Here is a 23487-nt window from a genome sequence, read left to right on the forward strand (position 1 = left end):
TGACGTACATGGCTGAATCAGTACTTAGAAACTCAACATCTAAAGTAAAGGATTTATAGGAAACAAAAAACTAATGAATACCTGCTGTTTCCAAGAGAAGTTGTTGAGAAAGTCAATATTATTTCACAAGAAATCTATAAAACAAACTGACAAGTACTACTGCAGCAGTCTACGCTAGTGCTTCAAGGAATATTCAATCTCAAACAGAGACTCAGAATTGCCCTCAGAAAGAACAGAAAAGAAACAGAATAGAATAGAATTAGAACAGAATTAGAATAGTCCTATGTCTTTCTGTTGACTGTATAGGAACTCAATCTCCTAACTTTGATTCTTGGAATTGGCCATGAAGGTGTAAAGCAGGTGGTATGCATACTCCCATTATCTTCAAAACCTCCAAGTAAGCCTAGTAAATTGTGTATGTAATCATCAGATATTTTTGCCATTATATTTATCTACAGTGATGTTTCTCACAGATTGTGAAGGGTTTATACTTTGAAGAATGAATCCAATCCAACCTATGCATGGTGTCCCAAAGTATGCAAACTTTGAAGGTCTAAAGATATTAGCTACATGGCAAACTGACATCCATGGACAAAGGTTGAAAACAATCAAACCTAGATTTTATGCTGAGACTATGTATGGTCATGTGGCCACATGGTTTTGTGGCTTTTAATAAATCAGATCAAAAATGCTCAGTATAAAATGAAGAGAAAATGCCAAAAGCTACATGAAGGGCACATTGCTCCCACAACATCATGTTATATGCAAACAGTATTGCAGAGTATAACTCGGGAAGTTTCCTCTTTTAGGCCAGCAGCAAGCTGTAACACCTTCATTTCCTGATACAGAACTTCAAATGAATAAAGAGATAACTTTGACAGGTCTTTGCAAAGTTACCAGAAGACTCCACCACAACAGAATTCCACAGACAGGTCCAAACTAAAAAGAAGCATGCTCCCAGAGAAAGATGAGTTATTTCCATTGCTACATGTGTTTGACCAACATCTATAATGTTTTACTGGTTGCAATTTTGAAAAAGAGAAACTTGAGCTTGTCTTTGATGTACACATTTCAAGAAGTAATCTGAAAAAGCTCAAACTGTGAATGAATTCATTACAGACTCAGCAGATTAATGTTCTGGCCATTTTTAAAGTAAAAGGTCACAGAAAGCTTTTTAATACCTTTTCAATTATATTCCAAATAACCCAAATAAACTGTTGACCCCATAAAAATCACTGGTTTTCATACTCATTTATTTAACCGCATTCTTTTTTCCACTAAATATGTTTTTCATATTCTAAAGCACTTTTCAGCATATTTTTTCCTCAAGAACCTCAAAGAAACAGTGTAGGAATTTAAAGAGTATTTAGTGTACACATTTAGGGTAAGATCCTTTTCAATACTCTTTCGCTCACTGGAAATTTTAAGTACGGGCATTGTGCCCAATGTAACAACACATAAAACAGATGTGTTTTTCCATTCACATTGGGCAGGAAGTTTCATATTAAGCATTTCAATAATTGCACAAGAAATGTCTTATATATGCTGAAATATCCTTATGGCTTGATTTATACTGGAAAAATTAGCTGTCCCCTAGAGCAATAAATACCTGAAAAATTAAATGCCATAAGAATTTTAAACCTCCACGGGGAGTAAGGGATCACAGATACTCTCTGTTTTACTTGGATCCCTAGATTTCACTATTTCCCCCTTCTCTCTTTGACTATGTCAGACATAAAAGTTTGTGATACAGTCACCACTGGTTTAGTTAAGCATGATTGTGGATAAGAGTTCAAGCAATCAAAGGAAGTGAAAAAATAGGATGGGTAGGTCCAGATTAAATGCAAAGGCAGCGTAGGCTCAATCCTGAGACATATTTTTTTGTGTGTGTGCGTATGTCTGTTATGCTGTTACGATCTGGAAGTCGGGAGAGATGGAAAATAAGCAGAATGGAGCAGAACTTGATTCAGTGATGTGTGCCTGAATCTCCAGAGAGCCCTTACTATTAGAAATAAAACTCTTAAGCATTAGCTTGTATCAACTCCTCAGGGAATGACAATCCAATATTATGGCAGGAAAAGACTGTGTGCACCATAGAATGTGAATCTGCAATGGGTCTTGAAAACACATACATATTGATTATTATGGTAGGTAATCAGCAGAAGCCCAGCTACCACCCCTGTTGGGAAGAGTGGAGCAGAAGCTGCACGTCCAGCTCCTGCATGGTAAGAAGTGGTAACTTCTTATGGGAGGAACCACAAGAGTACCCTATAACGTGGTGAATCAAGGGCCCTATATCCAGCCCAAAAAGCTGGATTTAAATCCTGTATTTATATGAGCAAAGAGGAGTGGAATCCTGGTCCTGCTAAAGTCAGCAGCAAAACCTTCATCTTCCCTGAAGACACATTTTATTTTCAGTCTCCAGCTCTAAATCTAATTTAAATATGCATGATTAGGCCCTGCACTCAAAGGTAGTTATGTGAACATTTGAAATTCTTCTTCCACAATATCTACCTCTTTTGTGAAAATCTTGTGAATTACACTGGAATACTTGAGGTTTAGTATGAAGATGTGGGATGGGGGAAAATGAAGCAATTGAAGCAATTCATACCTGCCAGTGACACCATTCACAACTGCGTTCTTTTTCTTTCAGTGAATATCTGGGTATTACTGCATATGTTTGGTCATGCAAATCTTACCCTGGCCACTCAAGAAATGAAGCCTTGCAACATTTGAGAAAGTGTATCTATCAGCCATTTAAAATACAGAGTTACCTGAGCACTTCAAAATGTATCTTGCCTTTCACTCTTGGATTAACATTTCAACCTTCACTTAGCTATACCATAATCCTATGAGGTAAGATCTGGATCCAACGCAAATTTTTAAGAAGATACAAAAAAAGTAGAACAGATACCTTCTGGTCGTGGCTTTGGTTTTTCCAATCCACCATCTTGCATTAGCTCAAACGCAAAGGATACATTGAGGACCTAGTAATAAAATAAAGGTTGTCATTATCGTGAACTATATACAGTATAGTATAAATGGTCAAAATAAGATGTATTTAAAGCTGCAGACCCAGATGCTCGGAAGGATATAATAGTCAGGGCTCTGTATATCAATGGAAGATCTGGCCCATGGAATCCAGATAATCCATTGCTTTGTTTTTTTCTGGGTGGTGATGGTGGTTTCAGAAATATAGAAGTAATTGAAAAATAACATGTGAACTAATATTACCCATAGAAAAATTACTTACAAGTAAGAATAGCCCACCTCCCGCAAGTTTAAAAATTGGAATATGATGGCCCATGAAGTGCTCTTGTCTTGAATAGACAGCTGAATTGCCAGGATAGCAACAGACACTGGGGTAATGGTTGGTCTTAAAATGATACATAGTACATATATGCCTTTATGCTTCCAAAAAACATGAAACCTTTCAAATGTTTAATTCTTGGATTTTGGACACAAAAAATCAGTTCTGTCATCAATTCATCTGTATAATTCTTTACACACTTAATGAACAGTAAGTCTGGTTCAATGACAGCATCACACAATGGCTGCCAAAACCAGTTAATACTTTCTAACCACCCCATCATTAATATAATTTTCTTTTTTATTCCAGATAAGCATTAATACTGAGATCTTAAAAATGCTTGGAAATGGTTACCAGTACAGTCCTCTCTTGATTTCAGCTATTTACATCAAACTTATGCGGAAAAGTATCATCCTTGTACTACTAGACATGTTTGTATGTTTATTTGGTTTTAATAGAAAAATTAAATCTAATTACCTTTTGTTCAAAACTATCAGGAGTCAAGAAAAAGCTGTGCAGAGGAACAAAATAACCTTCGAGGAGACCCATTAGCAGGACTAAGTACACACCATCTGCAAACTGTAAAAAAGACATTTCTCAGTACATTTTCTGAAGAATAACTCATTGCTTTGCTTAATGAACAAGATATATATTGTCTAATGCAGAACTGTCAGCAAACTACTAATACAAATATTTTAAATTGCAACTAAAAGAACTCATCTAACTTCTTTGATTCCTTTTATTTAGCTAGTACGTTCTGTTATGTCTTCTCCAAAACTGACCTAATGCTAAAATATACATGCAGAATAAAGTTCCTGGAAAGAGAGGTTGCCAGTGGCTTTGATCTACACCTTTGCTTTCTATTCTACTAATTGTGGGGAATCAGAACAGCCACCTTTCAAGCTCTCAAATGGCATGCATTCCCTGAGCAGAGAAAAGCAGAATGAAGGTGCAATCTCATGACTGCACTGAAATTCAGTATATTGAGGAAATAGAGGAACAAAGGATCATCTTTGTCCATGTTCTGCAAGTCTGAGTCAATCTAATTTTAAGTGTATGTAATTACAGATGGAAGATATCTAATTGCTATGATATATGTTCATTTCTATCTAAAAAAAATAGCAACATCCATAAGATTTTGTTAAAGGCCTCTCATTCTTACCCCTGTGGCGTCAGGTCTATCAGTGCACTGAGACATCCTCACAACCAAACTGAGTTATCTGAAGCAACCCATCACCTTCCTGAGGTAGATAATTTTCTTTCAACTGATAGAAATACAATCTCTCATCTTAGGGAATACCGTTGTGGATAAATGCTTAAGGAGTTTCTAGGTACATTTGAATAATATGTTTTTTCCAAAAGTAAACAATGCAATAAGCAGGCACAGGGAACATCTTTCTGAAAGCCCTTACACATTATTTCCATCTAAATCTTAATTTTACCTTTAAAAAAATCTCTATCTACCAGGTTGATAGCTACTTAAATAAACCAGAGACTCTTAATAACGTAAATCAAGACATAAAATGAAGCCTGTCCTGAAGACACCTGGGGTTTTTTTGATAGTGTGGATACCATCCTTCCTGCCTGACCTTGTAATTTTCATATGATAACTGCTGCAATTGTTCACGTGGGGAAGTATTAATACAGCAGGATTAAGCTTTTCTTTTAGCTTCTTTCCAGCCAATTTAGCAGCTGAGAACAAGAAAGAAGACCATGTACCACATTATTTCTGTGGTGCAATCAAGCCTGCAGCCCAACTGTACAGCTGCCTATACACTTGAGTAGCTTTACTCTCAAGAACGTATCTCACTGAATAGAGTCATTGTAATCCCATGTGATTGCATGCTTGTGTAAAGGTAGGCAGGAAACAACTGTTCAGCTTGACGTTGGATCAAACCAAGCAGACAGAGTTCCTTCCTGACCAAAACAAGCACAGGTTCTGCTTACAGCACTTGGCAGCGCCCAAGAGCATCTATTAATTAATTTTTATGCTAGTGGAAGTATACAAAACTGCGTGAGACAAATTTAGCTGCCCTCATGATTTCTCTGCTTAATTGGTGAGGGTCTTCTTCATACGAACATATTTAAAATTGAGGGGTTTCCTGCTGAAATAACATCATAGAGCTCAATCAATAATAATTAAATGAAATTTCTGGATAAAGTTGCAGGCATAGTGCATAACATAGAGCAACTATCCCTCCCCTTTAAGAAAGGCTGTAAAATCCTACCTGGGTCTCCAGTTCAGTGACCTCCAAATTCAATTTATTGAGATGCTTGTTCACAAAAGTGATGAGAGTCTGAAATATGAAAACAATGTAGTGAAGGCCTATGCAGTAGGGCAGCAGTTCAACGCATGCAGTATGAGCTCCACTCAGAAGAGAATCGGCATGAGTGAAGAGACTGCAACACAATTTTTAAGTTTTAAAACTGAAATGTGACATAAAAAAAAAAATTTCCAAGAATGAAGAACAGAAATAAAATAAACATCATATATATAAATAAAAATACACTGTTAAAACATAGTAATTCTTAAAAAAACCCTTGTAGCAGACTATAGGAAAGTGGGTAATTGGAATCAACCCAAATCTGACAGCAGCCAAAATACTCTAGGTCAGACCCCTGGCAGTTGTAAACTGGATACCTCTTTGGCATCAGTACACTCAACCTACCAGTTGGGTTCTACTCAACATACACTTTGTGAGAACTTCTTTTTGATGGAAACTTTGATAACTACATGTTGTTCTGTGTTCCAAAGTTAAGTTCATGCTGCTAAATATTAATAAAAAGTAACACTACAATCATGAATTTGTATATTTGTTTAAGCATAAAGCTTAATTGTATTTAATGTATGCAAACTATGCCAATTATATATTATATACATAAACACTCACTAAATATGTACAAACAGATACATACAAGCATACACATGCACACATTATATATTTTAAAAATAAAAACCTTCCAACCTTTTTCACGACATTGAGCTTGTCTGGAGCATGGTCAAATAAAGTATCAAATGCATCTCTTTCTGAAAAACATTCAGAGACGTTCATATACTAGGCAGTAATTGTTCAAATGCAGAATAAACACTTATTAAGGCACACACTCGTTTAAGACAACAGAGTCAGCAAAAGGTTTCAATATAGTCTCTTTATATTCCAAGTACCATGTATTTTGCATACCGCTCTCTTGCTATAAGCTGCTAGTAACTTATTCTCTATTATTTACAAAAAGCATAATTTTCCAGTAGGATTTGGATTACCTAATAACCCTGTTTCTCAAAAATGAACAAAGAACGGTATCTTTATGCATAAAACCTTAAACAGCCACATACAGGGAGCTAAGTAACCAAATCATTGTGTGCAGAAGAACATGAGTTTACATCTAGAGTCGCTACATCTACAGAGGAAGATTTTCCCCATGGGCCACTGACTGCATTGTGGTGTGCTCTATTATTAACCACCTCAAGCAAGCTTATGATTAAAGAGCTGCAATATAATCCTCTGTATAGATGTTTTTGGGCCATTCTGATATGCAATTTAGGACGTTATCAGCAGGACAGGCAACCTAAGGTACCGTGACTGGAGTGCTACTGTAGTCACCTTCCGAAGAAGAAAAAAAAAAAAAAAAAAAGGCACCAGAGCCTTTTCTGAGCAATTTCCATTTCGACAATGACCTGAATGATAGCAAATGACTCCACAAAAAGCTACATTCATATTCCTCAATAAAAAAAATGCTTGAGTAGATCCAAAGGCATTTGTAGAAGGCAGACTATATACAAAGTAAGACTGCTCAGGGATATCATTGGGAAAAGAGGTCATGCATGTAGCCTTTTAAAGCAGCTGTAAGGCAGCCATTGAAATAATACAAGAAGCAAATGCTAAATTCTTGGTGGGACTCCACCTAAGCTCCTCAGATGAGTGTTTTCTGTTGGCCAGGCATCTGGCCAGTCTCAATACTAGCAGTAAGACATAGTAGGCACAGGAACTTGTACAGTGTTTAGGCCTGCTGAATAAGACTCAAAGACATTAAAGTGTAAGTAGGTAATGTATGCAAGAATGCCAACAAGTTCACCAGCTGGTTTATGATAAGACATCATTTCATATTATGCTGGGAACTTATGACCTTTAATACTATTACAGTAATGTTCTGGAGGTTAAACCACAAAGCACCTGCAAATTAACACGTGCTGAAAAGCAATGAAATGTGTTTTAAACATGGTCAGACTGATTTTAATGCTTTTTTCCTTTTAACTGCCACAATAGCCTGTAGTGCATATATTTATGTATTTGCCAGGGCAACTTGAAATCCTCTACTTCCTTGCTGTTTGATCAAAGTGACCACCCACTGCAGAACTAATGTATACATCAAGAAAAAGATGATAATCAAACGAACTTACCATGCCTTCCCGATAATGCCCTATGAAAAAAAAAAAACCCAAAACAAAAAGAACAAAACACAGTTATATATAATTCACTTGCAGACATTGTGTTGCAAAAGAAAACAGCATACATGGTCAGATCTTCAGCCTGGTGAAACTGGAGTAGATTCATGGAATTAAGAAAACCTTCATCAAGTTACTCCAACTGAGAATCTGGATTAGTCTGGAGTCCGTCAGTATAGTATCTCCTGGCTTCACTAAAATCTCATGGGAGGCCAGATCCCAGATTTCCTACTATTGAACCAAATCAACACACCTTGCCTGAGTGAAGAAGGCTTTTTCATGTTAATTTTGTGAAAACTTTTCCCTTTGCTTTAAAGATGCATTTACCACACCAACTACAATACAATTCCAGCCAAAACAATGCTTGGACTGGGTTCTTAAGGACTGCAGCATTTTGCTCCAGTTGATCCCTCATATAACTCATATAACATATTTACATGTAAATGTAAACAAATTCATAAAGATTAATAATAAGTCAATAGTCTGGCTTCTCTCCATTCTATTAGAAACTAGGATATTCTACTATTGCTTTCTGTTGGTTCGGAATAACTTTTCTGTTATAATTTGTTCGGTGAGATGATGTGTACAGGGCTTACTACCATCATTTTACACCCCCAAAATCCAAACACCTAAAAATAGTCATATCACATTCCTTTTTGAAAGAATCTAGTTCTCTATCAAATAAATACCAACATAAAAGAATGAGGCATATCCTTCTTGTTTGTTTGAAGGACTTTTGAATAAATAACAAGAAATATAATAAATACAGAAATAAATTAATAGTAGATAAATATAAAATAAGAGATTTTTGTGTATCTTCACTCTGTCTTCTCTTTTATCCTGGTCTCCTGCTTTTAGTTCCCCAGCTCTGTATTTCCTCACCCTTTTGTATTTTTAGATGCATGTTTGCAGCTCTTGAAAAGGCTAAAATACAGTCACTGGCTGATGCATCATCTTCCTTGGAACCCCAATACCGAAATCTAAATATCAGCAAATGTTTGAATTTCTGAGACGCATCTGTGTTCAATTACTGAACTGCTGGCAAAAGTGGTGTTGACATACTCAGTGTTACCAGTTATTTCCTCTTGGATTTGTCGAGACTGGAGGATTCCTTCTCGTTTCTGGAAAAAATAAAAAAGTGACATTTTTCTCAGTAAAGTTTAATGCTTAGGGTACAGTAAAAATTTATTTGTGATCCACAAACATAATTAGATAAGAAACCTGCAAAATAAGAACTTTTTTCAAACAAACTTACAGTAATATATTATTTCACCTTGCAAGTATTTCAGAAAACTCTTTCGTACATTAACAAGAAACTTGAAACTCCACCTGTAGAAGGAAGTATTTCTTTTCCTTTCTCCATTGTTCTTAATTCACTTTTCTTTTAAAGGCCCCAATTCAGCAAGACATTTGAAACACCTAAACACATACGCAAGTATTTTAGTAGAGGTATGCCTAGGTGAGTTGAATTAAACCTTTTATTTCAATGAACAGCTTGGCAGACGGTGCCCATGCTTCTCTTTTGCAAAAATCTTGCTCCCAGGCTATCTGTTCTTTCTGCCCTGTTCATACACTTTCTTTTTTGCCTCAGTGTTTTCTGACTTCTCTCCACACAAAGAGCTCTATTTGCTTGTGATGGAAAACCAAAATGGAGGATAATCCATTCACAGCCTGCTCCAGACCCTAGTCAACTTGGTGTTAATATATGCAGACTCCAACGTTCTTCAGATGTGAGAAGCCCATTGTACATGGTGGTGAGCGGCCTGTGTCTAGAAGCTGTACACAAAATGGCAGAAGCCAACTCAAATGGTTGCTATTTGAGTCAGTTGGAAAATGAAGTAGTTTAAAAATTTGGTATTGTTTCCAGGATGCTGATCACAGTCATCTGGTGGTAGTGTAAATACCGCACATATGTTTTGCCTCTCTTTGTGTTCTCTCTGTTAGTTCTATGCACTGGAATTAGTAAAATTTTGCAATACAGAAAAAAAAGTCAGGTAAATGCTGACAACTGCATGTAAAGTCAAGACATTAGGCAATTATTCATGATTCCTCACTCCCTGTCATACAAGGAAATGAGAAAAATTAATTTATGCTCATCCTAGACTTGCCTTCTACATAGGAAAGAGAAAAAGAGAATAACCTTTAGGAAAAGTCCTTCATGGCATGTGAACTGAGGCTGCTGCTCTTCCCTGCCTTGGAGAAGATAGCACATCCCCACCTGAGGCAGTCCTCGGTGTATGATGTGCTGAGGATTTGGCCAGGCTTGGGCCTATTACTTCTATATTGCATTACTAAAATATATGAGGATCAAACTTACTTTCTGCAAGAAAGCCATACATTGCACTCTCTGGGTCACTCCAGACTGGCACTTGGAGTAATCTGAACTGTCCTTTTAGCTAGATGATAGTTTCCGGGGTTTTCCATTAAGTTTTTTAAAGCCCTGCTACTAAATATCTTGCACATGGTTAAAAATACATTCAGGGAGGACCTTTGAACATTAAAAAGACAGACTGGAGCCCAGTGTGTTACATACTGAAAGAGGGGGCACAGAACAGCTGCTGAGACATCTTCTGTCACATATCTTGAAAGTCTGAAGAAAAACTACATCATTTAGCGCTATCTTCATTTTCAGCTTGTGCAGACAGCAATAAGTACTTGTACTTGAAGCTCAAGTTAGAATTCCACTCTGTTTGGGATTTTTGTTTATTTTTCCCTTTGCTGCAGGGTGAAAGGAAACTTTTATTTCCTCCAGATGATGACTCTGAGACGCCAATGATGCCTTCTGGAGCAAAAGCCCTATCAGTCTTGTCTCCTAGAGGAGTTGAGCATCATAGCAACAGCAACTGTACTTCTTAGTGCCCAGTGCGGCGATATGGGAGAAGAAAAAGGCTTCTAATACTCTACCTTTCCTCTGCAAACATGCAAAAATAGCCTAAAACATACTCCAGTACCAATATAAAACATATTTCCCTTTTTGATAAACTGCAATTAATATCAATAGGAATTCTGCACCTTAATCCTATTGTTGACAAAAAAACCCCAACCAAACAACAAAAAAAAGACAAGACATCAAGCCCTAGTTTTGTGCCTGGCATCTGATCACTAACATTAATGGAATTTCCACACTGCCCAAATATGACATGCATCCGCTGGACATTTATTTGACCAGCACATGCCAAGATAGACTTTCCTATGCTTTTAATTTATAAAAAGACTGGTGAAAAAGTCCCAACGGCAACAATCAGAATGGACCTTAGAAACACTAGTCTAAGCACCTGCTCTGTGAAGGCTGCTTCCCATACATCTTTTGCACTTTAAAAACTCTCCACCTCAAAATTGACACTAACACTGATGTCACCTGTTGTGAAGTTTGTTTTATAGAGGCAAAACGATGGTAAGATCCAGCTCTCCACAAAAGCTCTCACTTGTTTCAGTAGAAATGATCAAACAAAGGCTGGGCTTTGTTCAAAGTTATTCATTCTATTAGTATGGAAGAAAAAGAAAATAATATAACAAAACAGCTACAAAAGGTCCAACTACCACATTTTTTCCCAAATCAGCTTATAACCCAGATTTCATATTACTCTCATTGCTAACAGGTTTTGTACAAAACAGCCAAAGGAAACAAGCTTGCATAAGAACTGTGTCGATTACCTGTTGGGCATGAGCACATTTTTTGTTTCAGAAATATCTTTGTTTCTATTTCAATAAACTACACCCAGCCAACATGGCAACCCTCACATTTTATGTGTTTCTAAACCTAACAAAATCTTGAAATGGATTAGGGTAGTCTTCTTAAAGACTTCATGAAAGTATTTTGTTCTTTTTTTTCTCTCTCTCTCCTATTTCCTTTATGAAACTGTATAGCGTAGAATTTAAAACTAGCTACCACATAGTCTGTTGAGTTTCCCTAGGCATGACCTTACTTTACAGACTGTATGAGGGTTTAGAACATGAGGCGTGCAAGTTTGAACACTAAATTAGGCTTTAGGAGCTGCTGATTGTTGATTAAAACTTTCATTGAGTTCAAAGGGTACGTGATGAATTATACAGAACCAATCCCACAGGACATGAAAGACAGATTAAAAAATAAAAAACCCCACCCACCATAAAATAAAAATTAAAAATGTCTCAAACACAATTACAGTAAGAATACTGGCCCCCACCCTATGTTAATAGGAATCAGCATAGCCTTGGAGTTCCACTGATTGGCTTTCACCAAGAACTGGGTCTGCAGGGCAAAATCTTCTGCAACATTACTTGGGTTTTATGCTGGTGCAACTGCTTTCTCTGCAATTCACTGGCGCCTGAGCTACAGCTGTGTAGCTAAGAGGCAAAACAGTGAGCCAGATTCTCCCACTACTTATTGTTTTTAAATTGGTTTATCTCTACTGACTTCAGTGGATTTGCTGTTGAACTACATTAGCCTATTAAACAAGAGGACAATTACGTCCATTGATTTCAACAGGAATTTTGTCTGGACGTATGGAGTGACAGCAGAATGCAAGATCTCGTTCTTTATTTTAGGACTGTGTTCTTTTTCTGGTTTAGTTTCTCATCCCAAAGATGCCCTGACCACTGCACTCCTGATTTCTTAAGCTGTTTTTGGTAGAACTTTGAGATAAACCAGTGTAATTAATGTATTTATAATAGTGAAAGGAAAGTGCTTGAAAATTACGTTCTTCTGAAGCCTTAGACACATAAGTGCAGATTTGCTGGGGTTCTCCTTCATCATCTGTAGAGAAACCCACGAAGCAGAATCTGAGAGTCAATGAGTCATTATCAGGCATCAGTGATACATCTACCAGATACTCTCCTTCAGATTTCTCCCCAAATTACAAAACTTGTCTGATTTGAATGCTGGAAAAAGGAGTGGTTACTTTCTTAGATCTGTCCCACAGATTTTTAGTCACACAAAACTTGAGCAATAGCTCTTTGCACCACATACTTCAGGGTAACATCAGTTAAAACACATAAATAAAGACAGTTACAGTGTGAAAAATAAATACAAAGTTAATTGGAGAGAAAGAAAAGCAGATTAAATGCGAAGAGGCCAAATAAGATAGAGCAAGCACAAGTCCAACTGAAAGAAAAACCATGAACAGAATAACATGAAGAGTTTGGATGGATGAGGCTCTAATAAGGAGACTGACTGACACAAAAGATTTAGTTGATGGAGGTTTTTTGCATGCTTATGAGAAAGCCAACACTGTAATCAGACTAAATTAGCATGCACAAGGCTGAAAAAGAATATTTAGTCACCTAACATGAATCCGAATGTAATAAACAGTGACAATTCATCATTCAGTGCCAAGAATGATTTGAATCTCTGCACAAGTGAGAAGACCGTCAAAAATGGGAAAAATAATAATTCTAGAGATCATATTGGGTGATAAACAAACACATTCCAACAATAATAATGCTTCATATATTTTTAATGTCAGAGTCTGGCCACTTCACAATCAAAATAAGATATTCTGAGCCACAGCTCAATCTGGGAAAGCACTTCTGCCTTTTTCTGGTTGAAGCATTGTCAGCAGGGAAGGGAAGATGCACGTGTGTTTCTTGTCAGCTGAAGAGACACACATGCCCACCCAAACAGAAACTCTAGATGTATTTTTCAAGAAACCCCTCAGTCAATTTCACAACACTACCAAGAGCTGTTTAACACCTCTCTTACCTGCACAACAACAACCTGAATGGACACGTGATCTGGGAGTCTGATTGGTGCTCGAAAATACTGTGATAATGCAACCAGGAGATGAAGTATTGCTACAAGACTTTTAGCATGAACAGCTGAAATAGATATTAAAAGCACAAGTTACAAACTGCAAAGTAACTAGGGCACATATTTTGATTTTTTAGGATGTAGGGATTATGGGACTCTTTTCCTCTTGCCACATAGAGCCAGGGGGCACTTTAAAGCACCTCTCCTTTACTGGTCTCCTCCTGCTCAACAGGTCACACGAATGCAGCCCAGTCAGTGATATGCGTCAGCACCAAAGTGTTACTTTTTGCAACATGTCTGGATGCCACAGGCTTGCGTAGATGGAAATCTAAAGCTAATCCAAAAGCCAGATTTCATGTACAGCAGTTTAAGTGCTGTCTCTGCATTCTCCTTGCCTTTCCTTTATTCCCTTTATTTCAATAAGGATTTATGGACTATCAGAAAGATATTTTTGTACTCATAACATGCACTTACTCATTATTAAGTGTCACAATGTCTGCAGGATGATAAACGAGCCTATTTTGGCAGAAGCCTTAAGCAATAACTTACTAAACTCAATGACTCAAACATTCCTCATGAAGTTGTTATAGTCCTTGTTATTGAAGTTTTTTCACAGCAGGTTTCATACGGGTAGTTAACACTAACGCGACTTACAAGGTATCAAAAGCCATACTGTAGGAAATCCTTAATCAAGTATCAAACCATTAGCATGAAAGTGAGTAATTTCTAATGCTTATTATTGCCTTTCTTCTTCTTCTGTTTTGTTTTTGCATTTATAGTCTTCCCCAGAGTAGTATTCCTAAATGATCTTAGATAGCTACAGTACAGTGCACTTGTGTTCTTTGTACTTGAACTAACCAATAACTACTACCTTACGTCACTGGTAAAGCAGGATCAGATTCACTAAAATATCCTTCTTCATTATCTTCCAATGCAAGTCTCAACTCTGCTGTGGAGATACTCATTCATATGAAATGCAGCATCGCTGTCAAATTTGGCTGGGGTGCCAGTGATCACGGATGAGGTGCTTTAGCAGAACCCTTAAAAGTTGTCTGTCTGCCTAGCACCGGTGTGTGCTACAGCTGGCTCCAGCTGCTGCTGTCTATCTCTACTTTAGCTCTACAACACATGTAAAACATTAAATTAAAACTTGAATTTAAATTTTCAGGCCACTCCAAACACCCTGCCTCCAGCTGCATAACAGAGAATGGAAAAAACCTGGGGGGAGGTTGAAGAGAGATGGGGACAGAAAACTCAGTGGGACCACACGAAGGGGAAAGTCAGAGATGCCTAATGTTCACTCTTCCTTCCTCGAGCTATTTCTCTCCCTCTCACTAATTTGTTGTGAATGGAACAGGATACAAAACAGCTCGGGTCAAGACAGGTATAGGAGACAGGGAAACTGCTATATACTAGTCACCAGTGTGAAATGATTCTGGATACCAAACTTAAAACAGATTAAGAGGCCTAATTTTCTAAAACTGCTGATAACCTGCTTTCTGCAATGCATATGCACTAAAATGTCTTGTGTTGGGCCACTGAAGGCATTTCTATTAGATATTACTATGTTCATTTTTAATACAAGAAAACAGGAAGGGTACAGACCTAATCTTGATGAGAGTTTTGTAATCAAAATCAGTGGTTCAGATTTAGCCTTAAACAATCACAAATGTTATTCATATCTATGTTGCAAATTTTACACAAAGAGTCCTAGGACTTAACTCTCCTTCTGCGTATCTACTACATTTATGCAGGTACTTGCTTGTTTCAGCAAACCAATTCAGTAACAGAAAACCTAAGATGGTATGCATATGGACTTAAGAGCAGAAATACCATACTTTGACAGACTCTGAAAAGACAGTCTATTTAAATTGGAGGTTGAGCACCAGTAAAGAGGATAGAGTGTACCACATCTGGAAGTGCCCTACAGAGCAGCTCATACCATAAATACCAGGCTTCAGCCTTCCCTTATCATTGGATATTTCAGAATTCCAGATAGCAGCTATAAACTCTTCTTGGCTGTCAACAAATGAGAACAGCATAGAAAACACACAACTTACAGTCAACGTTCCACTTAATGCTTCTTGGAGGGAGTTTAAGGGTTTCATTGATCTTCTCAAGTACTGTCTGTAGCTTCTGTTTCTGAGCAATTTCAGACTGAGTAACTTCAGCAACATTCAACTTCTCACTTTCAAGTTTCTCTGAAGTGATAATAGAAGAAAAAAAAGAAGAAAAACCACTGCCAACTCCATGAAGAACATAAAGACATACCATGCACCTAGATGTACATTCAAGAGTTATTAGACTTCCTTGTTTTAAAATTATCTGCTTTTCCTTCCAGAGCCACTTCCCCCCACACTTCTGAACTCCTAAAGATACAGTTCACATTTTCCCTTTATTTACCCATTGCCAAGGGGAAGGCCAAGCATTAATGAAAGCCACACTACTGGCTAACAAATGTTTGCTGCAACTCCCTTTAGGGAACACCAGACTCTGAGGTAAGGCCCACTACTATTACTACTGGATAAAGGGTATCCTGTATGCAAGTGGCTTGTATAGCAGACCATCAAACCTAGAAAACAGAGACCAACTTTAAGAAGATTTGTTTCATCAGTCTCAGCCTCCCAGCCTCTCCCTCATACTCAGGAGATTTAAAAATTTTACTTGGCCCATTTGTGATAAAAAGTGAAGTGACACCATATTCATAGAGGTGGAAGATGCGCCCAAGAAATGCGAACAAGGATTTCTGGAGGTATGAAAACAACTAAAACCTTAGGCAATTTCTTTCTATGAAACCACAGCCCTTTTTTGCACTCAAAATTTGCAATAGATTTTAAAATACTTTATGAATTGGTTTGTTAATAATTAGTACAGATTGCTAGGTATATACATACATGGCTTAGTATTTACCATTAAATAGTAAGCAAAAAAAATTTATCAATAAAAGCTCCCTGATAACACCACCAGCAACAAAATGCTTAGTCGCCTATCAATTTACTTCTATGACAGAATATCTTATTAAGCTTGGTAAGAGCTGATCTTGTTCTCAAAGCCAACTGAATATCTTCCCGAAGAGAGTGAGTCTGAGCTACCAGCCTATGAATCCTGCCTAAGAGACTGCTATCTCCATGAGTTTCTTGTGCCTCCACAGAAATCAGTCTGTGCATAGTCTGACAACAAGACCAAAGTCTTCAGTTAGCATAGACCTGATCCACAAGGAATTAAGGGTAATGGAAAAGATTCCACTGAAATCCGTAAGTGCTGGATCAGTATACGCATATTTAGGCTGTATCTGATACGCATTTTTTGGGTTTTGGGTGAAGTCACTGGAGGTCTGCCCACAAGAATCAAATTGCTCAGTCTGGGGCATATCCAGTCCATCACAATATATTCAATAGCTTAACCATTCATAGAAGGGAATAGTCTGTGTAGTCTTTATTAGAAGTGCTCACATGATGTTTCGAGATTCATTTAAAATACTGAAAAGAAATTTACTAGAGACTTTATGAGCTGTAATAACTAAGAAAATGGCTTCCAAGCCAACAGTTAAAAAAGCACGTGCCAGCTCTGCATTAGCAGTTTCTTTTCTCTATCTGTTTCTCAGCTGAAGCTCAGTTTGCAGTCCACTGGGTACCATTACCTCAGCAACGTTAAAAGCCAGACATCAAATCAGAAAGAAATTCCAACTTTCCAGAGGAACTTCGCGATGTGAATAAACTATAGTATGGAACCAGCAGAGATTAAAAACATCCACCGTTGTACTGAAAATACCCTTGCCTTCAAACTTACTTTCCACTTGTAACACCGTTAAGTTTGTGCAGCACATATGCAGATAATAAATTTAACTGGAGCAAATGCTGTTGCCAAAACAAGAACCCTCCCTCTCTAGCACCCCAGGTAGGCTTTATGCTGTTCTCATCAACTACAGAGCACCACACGTTGCACCGCAGCTATAAGGATTGTGCGTACAGCCTACTGCTCAAGGGTCTCATAATACAATGCTATTTTTATATCACTTAGTGGCATAAATGTAAGATGATACCAAGGCTCCTAAGTAGGAACAAGTGATCCACTTACTGACAAAGTGCCCCAACAGCATGCACATATATTTTTTCTTACCAAATAATTTCTGCAATACTTGTCCATCATACAGGTCTTCAGCCAAGTCTTTCACAATAATCCTCTCTCCTACCAACACATCATTAATCCAGTCAATTAATACCTATATGGGAAACACAAATTTGGCAGTATTATACACTATTCATTTGCAATTTAAAACACATGTCATTTTGTACAATGATGAAAATATTTAGCAGAAAGAATACCAAAGCTACAATGGCTCCAAATACAAATCAGTCTGAAGTGCCATCAGAATAAAACAGGAAGGACTTAGGAAGGACTCTTCAAAGGTGGCCGTGGCAATGCACCACAACGTCTAGACAAATACCCGATTGATGCAGTGCCTTCTGGAGTGAAATCCATCCTTTGCTTTCAGTAGTATTTTAACATTTTATTGTGAAGCAAAAGGTGTTGAAATCGATTCTAATAAAGCTTCCTGCTAAAGTTCTAACCCCAAGAATCACAAAGACTACAAGAGAAGTCAGTGTGATCTTAGATTGGGGGTGGAATGGGACTAAGAATCTGGACTCAGGATTTTAATCCAAATTCTTAAGTCTCACTGTGCCATATCTAGAGAAAGATACTGCAACAAATGACCTGCCCATTTCATTGGGATGTACACACCATGTGGTTTCATTTAATTAATATCTAAACAGTGCTTTGAAGTGTTCAAATGAAAGAGGCAGGGATAGCATTAAAAAATAGTTTCACTTTCCTGAAAGTGTTTACATGCTTTTCATTACCTTCATTAGTTCTTGTAATTTTGGGTCATTTCTTGAATTTGGATCAACCATTGTTCGGACTTCATTTTCCTCTGGAAGGTTTAAAAGAAAGATGTTAGAAACTATTACAGGCATGACACTTTATTTTACATCAAGCTTTTATGTTGAGATGTAAAATTGTTGTGAATTACCTAGCATAGTGTCCTCAGGGTCTAGTTCAAATGGAATTGGACTGAGAGGTAAGTTAATGGCATTTATTCCTTCTTCCTGTAATTCAGATACTAGGAAATAAAAAAGAAGAGCTTGGTCAAATTTCAATTCAATTTTACTTACTATTTCACTCTTGCTAAAAGTAGCATTAATTGTCTTAATTTCTGTATAAGAACATGACTCTATTAGATAAGCCACTAGGTGTAATTACAGCAATAAAATATAGCTAACAAAAGTGGTAGGCCCAGCCAACAAACCTTTACTTGTATGAGTAGATTTTTCATGGATAATTGTACTGGAATCAATGCAATTTCCTCAAATCTTTTCCAGGATAACGCCCATTGTCCTCAAATTTTAAAAGGCTCGCTTGCATTTTAATAGTCCTGACATTTTAACACTAATGAATCATTTTAGGTGAGGGAAATTATTATTGTTCTCAGCTATGTCACCCTTGCTCTGGAGATGCTTCAAGTTTAGCTACTTGAGAAGAGCTGGGTCTGACTATATATCCACACAGGAGCTGCCATACTGATAAACTATTTAGGACTTAAGGTGCAGTCGCAGCACATGGCGCTCTCTGTTGTTCAGGTCAGAGACCAGCTGGAGCACACTGTGGGATGCTTCTGGCCTGTGTCCTTGGCCTTTCTTTAGCAGAAACCACGGCAGCAGGACACAGGTGTAAGATGATGAACCCTCAAAAGTATTGCCTTAGTGTGGAGTCCAGACAGGTTGAGAAAGAACTTGGACACAGGAATAGGGAAGTAATCCAAAATCTCATAGTTTGGAGATGCCCACAGTTGTCAGGAAATATGGACAAGTTCTTACTCAGCCGAAGTCCCTTAATGCTGCAAAAATCAATGTTCTTCTAATACATGCTCTGAGAACATAGGAACAAAGAGATCCAGAGAAGAATGTAAAAGCACTCCTGCCACTAGTTCTGTACTGTACAGGTTCTGTACCTGGTATAGTTCAGAGCAACTTCATTCATGCCTCTGGGTGACCCAAACTTTAATAAGTTACAAGTTCACTGCCCAAACATGCCTCCATAACAGAAGAGAATAAATACAAACAAGCCAATACCCTAATCCTACCCTATCCTATGGAAGAACTCATAGCACTGTGCAGAGAGGGTACCCACTTCCAAAGATCAGACAAGTTTGTATCTTGCTTTGCAACCAAGAAATCAGTGCAAACCTGATTTACCAAATCAGGAAAGAGGCTCGCTGTCTTATGAATGACAAGTAAGTATGTTGTTTTGACCACTCATTTTCCAGTGTACAGACCTTCAATAGAACTGGTTGTTAGCACAACTGTTCCAGTCAGAGTTTAAACTTAAATAACTTAATTCAACCATCCTACATGTGTCCTAAAGATTCAAGTAGCTGTATACACCTTCTGACATGAACTAAAACGTATGATTTACGTGCAGATGCAGATTCACCATCTAACACTTCAGATTTACTACCTGAAGCTTTCCTCAGTTTATTTTGAAAGTTACAGAAACAATTTAGGTTCGGAAAAAACAGAAAAGTAGAAAGCGACAGTAGAGATCTTGTGTTTTGTTTCTGGCCCCGTGACTGCCTCATAAGTTAGCTTTTGGAAAATGGTTTTACTTCTCTGCCTTAACTTCCTGTGTGCAATAAGTACAGCTAAGTTTCACATGAACACTGTGATAATAGTCAGTTGGTGTGATAACAGTACTTAAAACTTTCCAAATATTTTCTATGCTTTGTGAAATGTTTTGTGCTCTGCCAGATGAAATGCCTGTGCCCATTTCAAGAGTCTGTGTAGCTGTATTCAGGCATCTATGTAAGATCCACAGCAATAATGGCTGTTAGAATGCTTACTACTTTTAACTGTACAAAAATAACTTTGAAAGATCCTCTACCTTCCATACTGAAACACTAACTTCACTCCATACACTCACCCTGCTTGTGTATCTGTGAAATACAAATACTGAGCAGCTCTAAAGAGTCATAAAATAATGTTGACAATAATAGTTCCCTGGATTGTTGTATATCCTCTAAAACTGATGGCTGAGAGCAATGGACCAAATTAATCCCTCATGTAACTCCATTGAGTTCTGAGGAGTTATAGCAAGGATGAATTTGGTCTAGGATGTACAGTCTCAGGAACTGCTTACACTTAATGGCAACAATTTTTTGAACTGCTAGCACTCCTTAGAGAAAATCATTGTTGGTTTTATTAACCTCTTTGATTTTTTTTTTTTTTTTTTCATTTTGGTTCAAAATGGTTATGGGCATAAAAACGTCAGTGGATAGAAAACTTCCATGTGGAGGTCTTTCTGTTCTGAAATGTTTAGTTTGTGTAGGACTTCCACACAAAGGTTCCTAGGCAGAAAACATTTTTTTCACATCAATCCCAAGAGGGAGCACAGAAAATAAAATCTGTTCAAGCCAACTGGCTCCGCTGAGCTCTCCTATCCCAAAGGGCTGGATGCTCTGCTTGGGCAAGACACACTGGAGGAAGCTCATTTTCCTAGTGAAGGACAGTGGGGAAAGCTTTCGGCTCTTCTACCCAGGGAGCGACCCACTGGCAGAGCTTGCTGACACTTCTCCAGGGAGACTGGGCGGACCTTTCAAGGTTGAATGTTTTATATGGCACTCTTTACAAGGCCCACTGAACCTCCCCATTTTTGTCCTCCAATGTGCACAACTATTACATTCTACTTTTAATAACATGACCTTCATCATTTCATCGGAGTTCCTGAAAATAAGAGAAAGCAAACAAAAAACCACTATATCTTTGCATGGAAAGGGAACATAAAATAAAAATAAAATAATAATAGATATCCATGGTAAACTAACACATTGATCTGTTCTAGAATGCATTGCAAGTGTTGTATTTATTGTACAGCAGGGGCTAAGTCCTGCTTTGCTGTACACAGGCATACACAAATGGTGGTCTTGTTCCCCCAAGCTGCTCACCCGAATCGCATACATCTCTCATACCTGCCCGAGCTATATTACAGAACCTACACAACACAGCACCAGATGATCCAAAGATCCCAGATGGATCCAGTCTGCCAGAGAGGACAGCTCCTCCTCAGCCACTGCATTCTGCAGTGCACAACCCATGCCCAAGGTTGGTATTAGACCCGTAATAAAGACTCCTCCTGCCCTCCTGTCCCCTACAAGCAGAAAACATGATGGAGAAGCCCTGAGCCTGATAGCATCTTTTTCATTTCTTTCCCAATATTGAAGAGAAAAGATTTAACTACAGATTAATACTACTACTAAAAGGAGCAAGTAAGAACACATGCATTATATGAAGTTGTACGTAAAGGGAGAGAGTATAGCCTCACTTTCTAAGAATTTCCATCAAAAAAGTTCCATGACAAACCACTATTATACACTTAGGTGTTTATAGAGGAACCACAAAAATGTGATTGAGGTTAAAAGTTTGCATACCACAGTTTCAGCAGAGAAATCCATTTTTCAGCTGCTTTTCATTAATTTGTTTTAATTAATTTTCATGAAAATCACTTCAGCAATTTAGTATTTTAATAAAAACAAAGCACACGGGTTTGGAACAATTTTTGCAGCAGCTGAAATTAAAATAAAATCATCTGATTTCTTGAAATACCTTGAGGAATGACCTGGAGCGTCAGTAAGACTCCCACTCCGAGTCTCACAGTGTAAAGACCCAGGAAGGGAGGAAGGAACATAGCTGCAGCAGTTCACCTATACCACACCAGTTGCCAGGAGCCAGACCAGCACACTGGGACCTGTGGCAGCTCCTCTGAAGGACAGTATCCACAGAGCTGTCTGCTCGACATCAGGCACACTTGGCCTCTGGATGACCCCAGCAATCAGAGTTAAGAGCACCTTTCTGTTCTCACCCTCTGCTGCGGCCCAGATACAGCCCAGTGCGTTGGCTACCATGGGGCTTGTTCTCGTTGTGCTTATAATGGCATGATTAGGGACTTTATCCTTTTGGACATGAGAGAAAAATCCAGTCCTTCATGGTTTTTTTTACAGTGACCATGCTGAATGGAACTGGGGGTTGAATGTACTTTTAAAGCAAGACCCTTAAAAGCAACAGAGTTACACATGGCCCAGACAAATCTCTGTGGATTGGCAATGTGAAAGTCCCAGTTTTAACTCTGGATAAGGAATGGACACTTCTGCTCAGACTTCTGATTCAGCTCCACATGCCAAATTTGTTATGATGTAACCAAGTGCAACTCCACTGCTATCAGCTGTCAACAGACTTCCTCCTATCATGCCAGCACCAAATTTGGCCCCAGAGCTAGGGAGCCCACAAGCTTGTATCAACAGCAACTACAGCAGCTATTTTAAGCTGGATAGAGTTCTTACTGTTTTAGATGCTCTAGGATTACAAGGTCATAAACCTATGCTATCAAATCCACGCGGGTGCTCTGAGCCAGACTTTGCCCTTTGATGCGTGCATCCAACTGCCATTGAAACCGTTGGACGCCGAACACATCTGAAAGTGGAGTACTGCCCATACGGTTTAAATTGGCTTAATTCCTCTAGTACATGCAGCCTGTTGCTCCACATTGTATTTATTAGACAGTTTCATTTGGGTTTTTTACTTGTTTATTTTGTGTGCTGAAGGCTTTTTGCTGCCCTGTTTAGTATTTGGGGCTTAATGTTATTCTGATTTGAATAAAACACACCTTATTATTTAACTGAGCTCAGAAATGCCACATCACCCAATGCACTCTCTGTGGTTTAGACGTATTTTACATATCTATCCAAAGAATCATAAAATAAATACAGCAAGATGTAGTGTTAAATGGTCTCTCCTCTGAGTGCTACAGCCATGTCTTTCCATATAATTGATTCCGTACTTACAAAACTAAAATTACTCAAGTGCTACAACGCTAACGGATTGATTCTGAAAGTTTGTGACTAACTAGAACCGAACCCTAATGTTGGAGGAGCACAGTGACACAATGCTTCTAACC

The 23487-nt window shown here is 38.0% G+C and overlaps 1 protein-coding gene across 2 annotated transcripts in view; it reads right to left on the minus strand.

Annotated features, from left to right (window-relative positions):
- The window catches only part of PARVA (parvin alpha), a 69641-nt gene that overhangs the window by 5614 nt on the left and 40540 nt on the right, over positions 1 to 23487 (minus strand). Inside the window, exons 2-13 of one of the 2 annotated variants that reach the window (XR_012995848.1) lie at positions 18515 to 18604; positions 18345 to 18415; positions 17602 to 17704; positions 15543 to 15683; positions 13435 to 13550; positions 8817 to 8875; positions 7710 to 7729; positions 6277 to 6338; positions 5539 to 5607; positions 3788 to 3889; positions 2915 to 2987; positions 82 to 222 (exon numbers count right to left, since the gene is read on the minus strand). Coding sequence is in view for 1 of the 2 variants with exons in the window: in XM_076343959.1 (XP_076200074.1) it covers positions 2915 to 2987; positions 3788 to 3889; positions 5539 to 5607; positions 6277 to 6338; positions 7710 to 7729; positions 8817 to 8875; positions 13435 to 13550; positions 15543 to 15683; positions 17602 to 17704; positions 18345 to 18415; positions 18515 to 18604 (906 nt within the window). In the remaining variant the exon portion in view is untranslated. The remainder of the gene's footprint in view (positions 1 to 81; positions 223 to 2914; positions 2988 to 3787; positions 3890 to 5538; positions 5608 to 6276; positions 6339 to 7709; positions 7730 to 8816; positions 8876 to 13434; positions 13551 to 15542; positions 15684 to 17601; positions 17705 to 18344; positions 18416 to 18514; positions 18605 to 23487) is intronic. The other variant, XM_076343959.1, reaches the window with a different exon arrangement.

This window comes from Aptenodytes patagonicus, chromosome 7 (genome assembly GCF_965638725.1).
Source record: "Aptenodytes patagonicus chromosome 7, bAptPat1.pri.cur, whole genome shotgun sequence".
NCBI classification, from domain to species: Eukaryota; Metazoa; Chordata; class Aves; order Sphenisciformes; family Spheniscidae; genus Aptenodytes; species Aptenodytes patagonicus.